The sequence below is a fragment of the Gekko japonicus genome, unplaced genomic scaffold (genome assembly GCF_001447785.1).
Source record: "Gekko japonicus isolate JY-2015 unplaced genomic scaffold, Gekko_japonicus_V1.1 scaffold2828, whole genome shotgun sequence".
Classification (NCBI taxonomy): Eukaryota; Metazoa; Chordata; class Lepidosauria; order Squamata; family Gekkonidae; genus Gekko; species Gekko japonicus.
The window spans coordinates 48912-62419 of NW_015164280.1; the positions used below are offsets into that span (position 1 = coordinate 48912).

At 46.5% G+C, this 13508-nt stretch overlaps 1 protein-coding gene across 1 annotated transcript in view; it reads left to right on the top strand.

The window, feature by feature from the left end:
* The window catches only part of ELMOD1 (ELMO/CED-12 domain containing 1), a 43508-nt gene that overhangs the window by 15313 nt on the left and 14687 nt on the right, over window positions 1–13508 (top strand). The window contains exons 2-8 of the mRNA XM_015408762.1: window positions 1694–1839; window positions 2736–2764; window positions 7263–7360; window positions 10015–10144; window positions 11160–11293; window positions 12631–12699; window positions 12999–13022. Coding sequence (XP_015264248.1) covers window positions 1694–1839; window positions 2736–2764; window positions 7263–7360; window positions 10015–10144; window positions 11160–11293; window positions 12631–12699; window positions 12999–13022 — 630 coding nt within the window. The remainder of the gene's footprint in view (window positions 1–1693; window positions 1840–2735; window positions 2765–7262; window positions 7361–10014; window positions 10145–11159; window positions 11294–12630; window positions 12700–12998; window positions 13023–13508) is intronic.

Genomic DNA, 13508 nt, shown 5'->3' on the forward strand with positions numbered 1-13508 from the left:
TGGTAATGGGGGAGGGGCACTGGGCCACAGACCTTCTGCTCTTCCACTATATTATTTATTTACTTCATTTGTGTGTGTGTGACTGGTCCACGGTCACCCAACCAATGCTCCCTCTAAGCTGTGGAGTCCTGTGAGCAGAAGTTCTACTTTGTGAGCTACTGGCATTAAAGTTCTGAGCGAGCGATTTGGCTACGGCATAAATTAGTTTGCTCTGGAGCCATCCCTTCCTGAGCTAAGACAAAAATGTGTGAGCCGGATGCTAAAAAAACTGTGAGCTAGCTCACACTAACTCAGCTTAGGGGGAACAGTGCACCCAGCATCCTCCAGAGTCGGGATTCTAACCTGACTCCCAGATCCTAGCCCGGCACTCTGACCGCTATACCAGGCTGGCTCTCTTGTTTAGCAAAGCTGTTGCGACACCACTTCAGAGAAGCGGCTGCAGCCTTGGCGGATTTCAAGCCCGCCCTCATTCCTTTTTAAAATTCCCAACTGCACAAGCATTATAAGCAGTTAAAAGAGATCACGCTTTCTGGAACGGAACTGTTTTCCAGTACAGTTGACAGGGCTTGATTTTTATTTATTTTTTTGCTAAAAGAAAGGGTTTTTTTAACGACTCTGAAAAAAGACATTCTCTTGACAGTAGAAAAGAGCAAGAGCCTAGTAGCACCTTAAAGACTAACAAAATTTGTGGCAGGGCAGGAACTTTCCTGAGTCACTGTTCACTTCTTCAGAATGCGAGTCCATCTGGTCCTATATATTGGAAAGTGGAGTGATTTCAGATGCCAAATGACAATAGAAGGTATTAATGACCTACAACCCATGCTGGATAGTGACACTTCCCTCATGCAGGCACTCGGGGGGAGGGGTTGCAACCTTTTCTTGCTTACAGACAGCCTCCTAACCTAAAATAGCCTCTCACCCACAATGATAAACTACCTAACAGTAACATGGGCTGATTTCGCACTAGAGCTGCCTCGATGTTGCACCGCCGTTTGCCCTGATACTATTGGTCAATTTCACACCAGAAGCCGCAGGGCTGCATTTGACCCTCGGCTTCGCCCGATTTACTCCACAGTTTCGTGATTCTCAAAAAACAGGATCACGAAACTGCGGGGGAAATCGGGCGAAGCAGCGAGTCAAAATGCAACCCCGCGGCTTCGGGTGTGAAGTTGACCAATAGTATTGGGGCAAAGGGCGGCGCAAAATCGAGGCAGCTCTAGTGCGAAATCAGCCATGGACTCGGGTACTGAGGCCTGCAACAAACCAAGATGCCAACTTTACTCTCAAATAGCTCCTAGCAACACCATCACTGGACCCAGCAGCATCAGCCCTGCCATCTCAGGTTCCTACTCCTGCTCATCCTCTAATGTGATTTATGCCATCACACATCAGCAATGCCCTTCCACTCTCTACACTGGACAAACAGGCCAGTCCCTTTGACAAAGAATTAATGGACATAAGTCTGACATCAGAAAACAGCTGTTACTGGACTCTTACTCTTTTCTACGGCTACAGACAGGCTAACATGGCTACCCATCTTGATTCTCTTGACAGTAAGCCCCAGTATAATGGGACACTTAAGGTATTGTTCTTCAGTGATACTTAAAGAAGGATGCAAATGGCCTTTGCCTCCCTCTACAGACTCTCCCTGGGGATTGGCTAGAGTTCTGACTTAGAGGTTTGTTTCTGTCAGGATGCTTGTCCAGGTATGCCTCTACTTCTACTGCAAATGCTTGTGGCGCTCCCTGAAATTTGTGGTGAGGAAGCTGACGGGACGGTGTGAGTTGCAGCGGATCTGCTACAGCACGAAGCCCGGGGCCGGCAGGACCATGAAAATTGGTAAGGGGTTGCCAAGCATCCCTGGTGGTTTGCCTGAACTTTTGTTGTGGGTCACAGCTTTTTTTTTTTTACACACACCCACGCAGACACACCATATAAATATTGTAATAGTATTTTGGATCTATTCGCCTGAAAACTGTGTTTTATGAGAATAATTTTAGACTGCTACATATTTTATGTTGTGTTTATGTCACGGCTGGGTTTTTAATAGTGCTTTAAGCATTTTTAGGCTGCGATCACACGCGCCTTTAGATCCAACATGGGTGCAAATGCCTGACAGCTCTAAAGGGAGCGATCAGACAGCAACATCTGGGAAACGTCCTGCAGTCATTGGCAACCTGTGCCGCTCTGCCGCAGAAAGCAGAGTTAAAAGACACCAGGGAAAGTCCGGCTCTAACGGGTTCCGATGGGCCATGGATGGACTTTCCCCTGTCTGATTGCGCAAGGATCCTCTCATGCCATTAGGGTGGTCTGATCAGGCCATCCCGGCTTGGTGCCGTTCCCACCCCCCTCTTCGCAGTATGCACATCATCGCATGCTCCATAGGGGGCCCTCAGTGTTGAGGTGCGATTACTCGTTTATGCAAATGGGAAACAAATGCCCCCCCCAAAAAAGACTCACCCGCAGTTGCATCTGATCACACAATGACAGGCTGCGCCCATGGCTACAAAAGGAGGTGTGATCTCTGTGTGTTAAATTCCTCCCGAGGAAATAGCCTTGCTTGCCCTCCATTTCAACTGGCGCGTGTGACCGCAGCCTTAGAGTCTGTTACAATTTCCTCCTGTTTTACTTCATAAGCTACCTCGAGTAGCTTCTCTGTAGGGGTGATGTATAAATGTTATAAATATAATCAAGTCTTAAAATCCTCAACATGTTTCAAAATGCTTTCTTCACAGAAACATCACTGAGGAGTTCAAAAAATAAGGTGAGTGAAAGTCTGTTTATGGCACAGTTTTCTGTCCCATCTATATATCTAATTCCCAAGGTCCCCTCGGTGTGCGGATACTTATTTCCATGGATCTCGGTCACATGGAGAGTAAACAGATCTTCCAGCAAACTTGGGGCAGTCCCCATGTTTGCAGGAAAATCTAAAATGTTTTAAAAAGTATACAGGGTTATGTAAATCCCTATAAAAGTAAAATGGCTTACTCTGCGCAAGCACAGTGAACGGACTTTGTGAGTCGCGGGAAAAGCCGCTGGAGCCACGAGGGAAGCTGCAACCGCAATAGCTGTGCGCCCCGCTGCTGGGACAGCCCCCGCCAGGACCACCGGCAATGAAGACTTTATAGCTTCTGCCAGCAGGTTTGTGCACTGGACTGCTGAGTAAAGGCAGCCGGCGGCTTCCCCGGGGAGGGAGGGCAGCTGTGTCCCGGCATCAGTTGTAGCAGGAGAAGGCGAAGCCTGTGTCCTCGGCCCCCCTCCCTCCTGCAACCAGGCTGGGGATGTTTGCTGTCCTGCAGCTGCAAAAGGAGAGAAACAGAAAGAAGTGGGGTTCTGTGAGAGGGGAGAGAGAGACAGAGAAAGAATAGGGAATTGTCTGTTGGGGGGAGAGAAAGAAAAGAATGGGAGATTGTCGGAGGGGGAGAGAAAGAGGAAGGGGAGATTGGGGGGGTAGAGAAATAGTGGAGAGAAAGAGAGGGGCAGACTGAGGCGGTGGGGGGAAAGGGCATTGAGAAGGGCTGGGGTAAGAGGGGTGAGACATACAAGGGGTGAGGGGAGAAGGGGGTAAGAAAAGATTGCTAGAGAATGCTCCCTCTAAGCTGTGGAGTCTCGTGAGCAAAAATTCTACTTTGTGAGCTACTGGCATTAAAGTTGTGAGCAAACGATTTGGCTGCTGCATAACTTAGTTTGCTCCTTCCTGAGCTAAGACAAAAACGTGTGAGCCGGAGGCTAAAAAACTGTGAGCTAGCTCACACTAACTCAGCTTAGAGGGAACACTGGCAGGGAGGAAAGCTGACATAAAGGGGTGAGGACTGCCTGCAACGAAGACTATGGTAGGGCCACAATACATTATGCAACATTTTGTTGCGGGTACCCTCTTGTGTTTTCCTAATTCCCAGTAGTATTAACCATTTAAGTAACCCTACAAATAGGCCTTACCTCAAATTGCATGCCCCCAGGAAGTTTCACTTGGCTTCTTGCCTACATATAACTGTGGTAGCCATTTTGAGGCACATTCACTACTGGAATGAGCTCTTTCAGTATTTGCAAGCACCTCTCTACCTAGAGGGAGTTTTAACTTGTCATGGTCTGTCATGTGACTCGGCAGGCCAGTTCACTGCTTGCAACAGTGTCTTGGACATGCAGAAAGATTCAAAAACGCAACTCCAGAGGAGCTGCTGTGTTAATCTGTAGTAGTGCAAAACAAGCAGGAGTGTAGTGGCACCATAGAGACTAAGGCTGATTTCACACTAGAGCTGCCTCGATGTTGCGCCGCCGTTTGCCCCGATACTATTGGTCAATTTCACACCCGAAGCCACGGGGCTGCATTTGACCCGCGGTTTCGCCCGATTTCCTCCGCAGTTTCGTGATCCTGTTTTTTGAGGATCACAAAACTGCGGAGGAAATTGGGTGAAGCCGCGGGTCAAATGCAGCCCCGCGGCTTCGGGTGTGAAATTGACCAATAATATTGGGGCAAACGGCGGCGCAACATCGAGGTAGCTCTAGTGCGAAATCAGCCTAACATTTTATTTGAGCGTGAGCTTTTGTGGACTAGGGCCGACTTCTTCAAATGCAGTTTAGTGAACCTTCCGTAAGGTGTGAAAAGAAAAAAACATAAGTAGCCCAATCAAGGGGCAGTGAAAAGCAGGGAGTACAGGGTGAAATGCAATTATGTAAAATTCATATGTAATCAAGAAAAGTGCCCACACCGTTCACAATTGCAGTAATTGTCAATTCTCCAGCCAGTTAATATTCTGTTAGCTAACACCTGTAATGAGGAAAGAAGCCCAGAGCTTTATGCAGGGAGAGTGGCAAAGAGGAGGTGGGGAGCAACAGTTTCCAGCTGAAGTCTCCCCCCTCCCATGTCTTTCCCTCTCCCTCTCTCTGTTTCTTTCTCTATCTGCAAGCCAGTATGGTGTAGAGCCAGGTTTGATTCCCCACTCCTTCTCCACATGCAGCCATCTGGGTGAGGTGGCTCAGTCATAAGTTCTCTCAAGAGCAGTTCTCTCAGCCCCACCTACCTCACAGGGTGTCTGTTGTGGGGAGAGGAAGGGAAGGAGATTGTAAACCGCTCTGAGATGCTGAGTGAAGGGTGGGGTATAAATCCAATCTCCTCCTCCTCTCCCTCTCATCCTCCCCCCTCCCTCCCCCCATATATATGCCAACAATGTTGCAGTGCAGTCCTAAAGAGAGTTATGCCCCTGTAAATTCACTGAAATCAGTGGGCTTAGAATGGTGCAATTTTGAGTAGAAGTGCACTGCTAGAGTGCAGTTCGTGCCTTCCTGCATCGCATGTCCCCTTAATCCTGTCTGTTTACTTTTTTAAAATATACCTCATATGTAGGTTTCTGCACACCAAGGACCCCCTGCATCCCATGTGATAAAGCAGGCTCTAGTACACAAAAGTTTATCCTGAAATAAGCTCTTGTTAATCTTTAAAGTACCACAAGTCTCCTATTTTTGTTTGTTCATGAAATGTGATCTTCCACCTGCAGGCCAAAGTGGCACAATACCCTTCTATGACCTCCCCCCGCCCCCCATCTCTGACTTCTCATTCCGCTGCATGTGTGAACGAGATCTTACACTGTAGCTACCACACTTCATGAAATAAAAGTCCAGTGGCACCTTAAAGACGAAAAAAAACCTTACTTAAAATATAAGCTTTCGTGAGCGACGGCTCTCTCCAGATATCCTGATGCACATTTGCATGCAAAGTGTCTTCCTACGAGGACATTTGTATCTGGGAAATAGTTGGCTTTATTTCCAACATAAAATTGAATTTTTCTTTTAACGCTGGACTTGGTTGTCGCTTCGGTGCCTACAAAGTAATAAGGAAAGAAAGCTTGGGGGAGGGAATAATCTCTCAATCCTTTAGGAGCTCGGTCTCATTTTTCTGATTATAATGCAGATGTTGAGCTTTAGCTGGGGATTCCCCCCACCCCTTGCTTAGTTTTCTCCCTTGTTATAAAATGGGGATCACTTGCAAGAGAGAGAGAGGATTTTGAGTGTTCCTGGTCGCCTTTCAATTTAAATGCAAATGAAAAGTTGGAGATTTCTTTTTCTGTGCCAAATATAGCAAAACCCACTGCTTCTTTGGCGTTATTGCATCTCCCGATGATTTGAACGCAGTGTGTAATAGCATTTCTGTTTCTTCAAATGTTTTTAGTCAAATGCTTTTAGGGATCTTTCTTATGCCATTTTTTAAAAAAATGCCAAGTGCATTTCCTACAGTGTGAAAATGGTGACCCCAATAATGTGATGTGCGAAGGTGGCAAACTCATGTTTGCACATAAAGAGGAATGCATGATAGGGAGCCAGAATTGCAAATATTAACAGGGCTGTGGCCCATTAGTGGTAAACCTGGATCTGCCATCTATTTAATGTGTAAAAGCATCTTAAGATCGGCACTAAGAGCTGCAAATTCCTAAGCGCTGCTTTGGAATTGTTGGATGCAGAGAGAGGAAGTGGAATGGAAGGGACATGTGGACCACTGAGAGACCCTGAGTGTCATGCCTGCCCGTGACACTGAGACTACTTTGAGCAGGAGAGAAAGAGATGGGAGATCATAGGAGGAGAAAAGGAAGAAGCGCAGTTCTTCCTTCCTTCGTGGCCATAGTCTGATCTTCTTAAGAGATACAGAATCAAGTCCAGACTCACAGGGTATCCTCCAGCAAGCTAAAATCTTCCACCCCACTCTTTGGATGATTAGGTGAAAACTGGTTTAAACGTGGTGCTAGAGAGACAAAAGAACTGGCCCGCGGGGCTTTGCATGCACACAGCACCTCCTTTGAACTGGGCCACCATCTGTACAAAGCAGCCTCGATGCTTTGTGTGTGTGGTGGGCCAGTTCAGAGGAGGCGCTGTGCGCAGGCAAAGTCCCGTGGGTAAGTCCCTGCTCTTTCCCCAATGTCCCATTTGAATCAAGCCACAGACAGACATTCTGAATTGCAGTTGATCTGAGATCAGAGCTGATGTGAAGACCAACAATATGGGAAATGCTGAATATTTCCCCACTGAAAAGTCTTTATCGGACATTGTGCGCCAGGTAGATCAAACCTAAGTAGGTGCAGATTTTGATCCAGCCATTTCAACCTGGGTGGTAGCAGTCGTTTTTTGAGCAGCATTTTCCGACATGCTGGGTGCTTTTTATATAGGCTGTAGCTTTGCTTTTCCTCTGAACACCCCTGTGGTATTCACAGTTTTTCACTTTCTAGGGAAACGACTCTGATCTGTTTATGTAAAAGGAAAATTTCTTCTTTCAGTTGCTGCAGAGTTCCCTTAGTGTTCACCCAGATGCAATTGAAAAAACCATAGACGCCATCATGGACCTGAAAAAGATTAATCCGGATGTGAACCCACAGTAAGTGGAAGGTGACGGCGGTGTCATCTAGTTTCGTGTGTGAAAATTTTTGCACTCTGCATCTCTTCGGAGCCTCTGACTTGGAACTCATCAAACAGCATCTTCGCCTCCCCCCCGCCCCCGGAGCCCAAATTGCCCCACAAAATATTGCTCCACGGGGACAGCCCCCCTTCAGGAACAGCATAGGGTATAGATGGTTCTATGCCCCTCCACCATTGCAAGCTGAGTTAGCGTTTCTTGGCACAGAGAGGATAGGTCCTTCAGTGGCCAAATGAAACCTCCGTTTGCAGAGGCAGTGTACTGTAAAAAAACCAGTTGATGGGTAAAACAGCAGAGGGATGCTTTAGTCGTCAGTGTGAGGCTAGGTTGCCTTCAAGGCTAGCCCACGTAGAGTGTATTACAGTAGTCATCTGGGTTTTATGGGGGCATGGAGCAATGTGGCTAGATCAGGACCGTCAAGAAGAGATGGGGAGAGCTTTTGAATGGGATGTAGATGGGGGAAAAGACAACTGCTCTAACCTTCCTTCCCAGAAGCAGAGCTAAGCGCAAGAGCACCCCCAAACTCTTCTCTTGACTTAAGGGAGTCAATCTGACCCCCTTCCCCACATAGCCAATGTAATTATCTCCTATTTAATACTACAGCAACTGTTTGAGACGCCAGCTTAGTAAGTATCACATTTGTTCACCACAAACTGTGGGAGATGTGGCTGTTTGTACTTTAGGATCTTTGCTTCTCCTTCGTGTACAGAGCTGGCGCTGGGATTCGACTTTCATCCTTGCGTGTGATTTTTACCCAGCACCTTCTTGGTACATTTTGCAGCTCAGAGGAGTCAGTCTTTTAGTGACAGAAACTCACCCACAAACGCTAGCTGGTTTAAAAGGTGACAGACGAGCAGAGTCCTTGTACGTGTTGACTCTGAAGACGGTCCTGCTCAGGTGCAAAGAACTTCCTCCCACTTAACCTTCTTGTTCCCTAGTGAGGAAATGGGAAAACAGGCTTCTGCAGTTTCTGAACAAAAACATAACGGGGAGAAGGCCAGATTTAGGTGGGGTAGCCATGTTGGTCTGAAGCAGCAGAGACTGGCTCAGCTTGTGGTCGGCGTCCAACTTCTTAGAGGGACAAGTGGCGTTCAGCCACCCGAGATTGAGAGTTGAAATGCCTAAGTAACTGAGCAGTAACTACAGCTAGGATTGAAATAACACATTAGATAAGGCGTGTAAATAGCAGCAGATTGGCATACAGATAATAAAGGAGTTAATGACAGATATGAGAACTAAGTTTGAGTTACAAACGGCACCTTTAGGCCTAACAAAAGTTTGATATTCTGGGTCTAAGTGAGAACTGAGTGACTTAGCCTGTGTTGTGTGAGGGCCAGTTTCAGAGGGCAGAGGTGTGTTGGACTGCAGTAGAACAGCTCCATTCAGGCCCAGTTGTGCCGTGGAGGCCAACAGGATTTTCAAGGTGTGAGTTTCAAGAGTCAAAGCTCCTTTCAACAGACACCAGTGTTGGAGGCTTTCAGTCAGGAGCCAAAGAAACTAGGAGCCTGCCTGCAGTCCATGTTTTTGACTGGTAAATTCCAACGGATATGTAAAATTCATCAGCCAGCATGACATAACTATCCCCATGGCTGTGTTTTGTTTTCTTTCAGTCCCACCTTTTCACTGGCTATCGTGGTTTAAGTCTCTTTCTTTCAAGCTACCCCCCTGCAATGTGTCCAAAATGCCTAGGAAAGAAGATATTCTCACATACATGCATGTTTCTTCTGTGCAAAATTTTTTAAACAGCCTGACCCACAGAGGGTAAGGGTGTCCTGCCTAGGACATTATGCTGGGATCAGCCTTGGTGTCTTGCTTTAATACCATGGCTGAGTCCTGGGAATCCATGGAGGAAAAGTGCCTCTGAGCACGTGCAGAGTACATTTCCCTTTCCAACCAGACTACTGCAGCTTATCTGCCCCCCCTCCCCACATACTTTGAATGTAAGTATTGAGGCTTCCTAGGTATCTGGCGTGGTCTTCACTCTGTCCAAGCGCTGCCTCTCTCTCTCGAGAATTTTAAGAACCACCCTTTTCACTTGCCCACCCTGTGACAAAGCGACAACTTAAGAAGAGCCCTGCTGGATCAGACCAGTGGCCCATCTAGTCCAGCATCTTGTCTCACACGGTGGCCACCGAGTTTCTCTGGAGGTCCGACAACAGGGTATAGAGGATGAGGCTTTCCCCTGATGTTGCCTCCTGGCGATGGGATTTGGAGGTTGACTCCCTCTGAATGTGGATGTTCTTTGACTTTGGTTTGAAGGAGGGGAAGCAGTTAAAAGGGGGGAATTTGGGGAACTGCCAGGAAGACAGTGACAAAGACTATTCATTTCTGAAAGGGAGACCTTTGGTTTAACGGGATGTCCTCCGGGAGGTGGTGGTGAACCTTTCTCCCCCTGCCTCCCTGCCATACGCAGTAGAGTGAACATGAGCAGCACAGCCTGGTTTGAGGAGAGCTGGCATAATGTAAAATGTCATGGCATATATTTGCTCAGATTGTCCTTCTTCTCTTTGGCAAATAGCTGTATTCCATACTGAGGTAATACCAACCATGCAAAAGTTCCAATTGCCATGTGCAGGCGTTGACTCTCTGCCACCGTTTCTTTTCCCCCCCACCAGGCTCAGCATATCTCTGCAGGCCTGCCTCCTACAGATTGTAGGGTACAGGAATTTGATTGCAGAGGTTGAAAAACTGCGCCGGGAGCCCTATGATTCAGAAGATCCCCGGCACGAAGAGATGCTCCTCAAGGTAAGCGATCGAATGACATCTGAGATAAGGGTGCCAGAAACAAAATAGCAGACTAGATTAATCTTGGTAGGATCCCATAGGGCAGCTCTGGAAGTGACAGCAGATCACATCACTGTTATAAAAATACATAACACTTCACACACACACACGCACACACACCGCGGATCCAGAAATAGCGCTTAAAATATAAGTTAAAAAGAATCAGCTGGAATATTTTTGTATTAGCTTTCTTAGTGTATCTTTTAAGGCTTGACATTTTCTCAGGCGCTGGATTGCCCAGGCTTCTAAAAACCCAGAATTCGAAACAGCTGGGCACTTGGAACATCTCCGTTTTCTAGCACCCTCTCTCACAAGGCCCGTAGCCAGGATCTTTTAAGTCAGGGGGCATTTACATTCCTTAGGGGGCACTGGCTAATCAAATTAATCCGGGGGAGAAGGCTGTGGTGCCCTGGGATGGATGGGAAGTCAGGGGGCCTTGCCAGCAAGTCGGGGGGGCCTAGTCCCGAGATGCCCTACTGTGGCTACGGGCCTGCCTCTCACTCAGTGGAAGGGTGGTGCTTTCAGAGTTGCAGTTCTCAGTATTGAGTTAGCTTTTTTGTTTCTCCTCTGTGCCCTTGTAAAAACCAGCCTAAGAAAAAGGAAGTCTGATCATTTTGTGCTTCCAGCAAAGCAAAACTACCGCTAAGGGGAAGGCGGTTTTTGTTCTTTTTTCCTCCTCTGCAGAGTTATTGAACATACACAGTGTGTGTGTGTGTCTCCTCCTGTTAAGGTTTTTGCACCATTTCTGCATTAGGTCACAGGATTTCCCAGCGGCCATATTTGAAGTCTTCTGTGTCTGAGGAACATTTCTCGACGGTATCCCTTCTTTAGTGCGTTGCCCCAAGCTCTTTTGAATACCATGCATAAGAATGAAGCCGAGGTCCATAGAGAACCGATTTCTGAAATGTCAATCCATAAATGTCTTGGATTGTAATTTTACCTGTGATCAACCCCCCCCCTTCCCTCCCTCCTGTAGCTATGGAAATGCTTGAAACCTGATTCCCCGTTGGAAGCTCGGATTTCCAAGCAGTGGTGTGAAATTGGTTTCCAAGGTGATGATCCTAAAACAGACTTCAGAGGCATGGGCCTTCTGGGCTTATATAATTTGTTGTAAGTATAGTTCTCTTCCTTAAAGACTGAGTACAAAGGTATTAAATATTGCTTCCACTAACACACTGCAGAGCTTATCAAGGTAATTGTAGCTCTGGAAATAGGCAAAACACTCTTCTTAGTATAATTGTAATATTTCCTCCCTTTGGATGAGAAACCATTTAAGATCAAAACAGTATGGAGCGTCATTGGAAGATTCGCTACCTATGAAGGTTTGGCTTCTGAAGTGGGTTTTTTTTTTTTTTTACTTTGCTGAGAAGTGTGAATATAAAGTAGAGAACAATGAGAAGCAATTTATTTGAAGAATGTCCTGATTCCCCTTTTACAATAGTATTGTGTAACATACGATAGGTAGATAACTTCTCAGTGTGTTTCTTAATTGTATGTAAGAATGTTTCCCTGTGGAGGATGGGGGGGGGGCTTTTAGCCCCTCTCCCTTTGTCTTGCTTGCAGCTGTAATGTATCTCTCTGCATTGCAGATGGGTGGGTGGAAGTGTTCACATGAAAAAATGAGTTTAGATGTCACAGGGTGGATCCTACTCCTGTCTTTCCGCTCCAGGTAGTAAAGCTGGAGCCTGCCTCCATCTTAAGTGGTCCCACCTTGGGGAATGCTTGGATCCATCCCAGTGCCTTAGGAGATGCTTACTAAGTGGGGGGTAATCATTAAAACATAGAAACAGGATGGGTGAGAGGGGTGTTTGAGAGCCAGTTTAGTGTTTGGAGTGCCGACTCTAATCTGGGAGAACCGGGTTTGATTCCCCATTCCTCCACATACAACTGCTGGTGTGACCTTGGGTCAGTCAGAAATTCTTTCAGATCTGTTCTCTCAAGAGAACCTCACAAGGTGTCTGTTGTGGGGAGGGGAAGGGAAAGGAGATTGTAAGCCGCTCTGAGACTCCTTTGGGTAGCGAAGGGTGGGGTATAAATCCAATGTCGTCTTCTCATCGTTTTCCTCAAGTCATTTGTTTTAAAACCAAAGATCATTTCTCCCCCCCACCCACCCAAAGAAAGAAGCAAGAGAGGGCTAGAGGCTCACCAGGGCCTGTGAGCACAAAGACTAGGCCGGTTGGAATACCTCCCAAGAGTTTGAAATCTTCCTTCAGCCCGTTTTTCCAGTTTACATTTTGTCTTAAATTATTGGAGTAGAGACCTAGGTTTGATGTGGAACGTTTACCTCACACGTTCCATACAAGATGGAGAGAATGGGAACACAGCTACCTCTGGCTCATGTACGGGGCTGCCAACTGAATAGATATATGAACGAAGTCTGGGTTTTGTTTTAGTGGCTATTTTGATTGATGTTAACAGTCACTGAAATACGTTTATTCCCCTGACAGATATTTTGCTGAACACGATGCCGCTGCAGCTCAGCAGATCCTCTCCGATTCTCTTCAACCAAAATACAGGTAACATGGGAAGCTTAGAAATAGCAACAGCCTCTCATAAGCAGATCCTTTTAGTAATCATTTTTTGTGTTTTTACTGGTGATATACAGGGCCCCCCCCCCCCAAAAATAGTTTTTACTCAGATCGAAGGGAGAAATCTGCGTATTCTACACACTTCTTTTTTTACTGTTAAATGCATTCGTTTTATTCCACATATTTCTTTCTTTTACTGTTATATAAATTCGTTTTATTCCATGTGATGATGATTTTTTTAAGCTGCTTATTTCTTTTTTTCCTTTTTTCCATCTTTCACAATGAAGGGAAGTTACTAAAGAGGACTTAAGGTATTCTTTGTTTCCCTTTGCATTCTTATAATCCCTTTGCATAGCAAGCTTTTGAAATGGACCTGAATTTCAGGGGAAGGGTGGGGAATAATAGTGCATGTACCTAAGAACATAAGAGACGCCAATGCAGGATCAGGCCAAAGGCCCATCTAGTCCAACACTTTGTGTCACACAGTGGCCAGAAATACCAGGTGCCATCAGGAGGTCCACCAGTGGGGCCAGGACATTAGAAGCCCTCCCCCTGTTGACCCCCCCCCCAAGTACCAAGAAGACAGAGCATCACTTGCCCCAGAGTCCCTATCTATACCTTGTGGTAATAGCCACTGATGGACCTCTGCTCCATATGCTTATCTAATTCCCTTTTGAAGCCGTGTCCATGCTTGTAGCCACCACCACCTTCTGTGGCAGTGGATTCCATGTGTGAAACACTCTTTGAGTGAAGAAGTACTTCCTTTTATCCGTTCTAACCCGACAGCTCAGCAATTT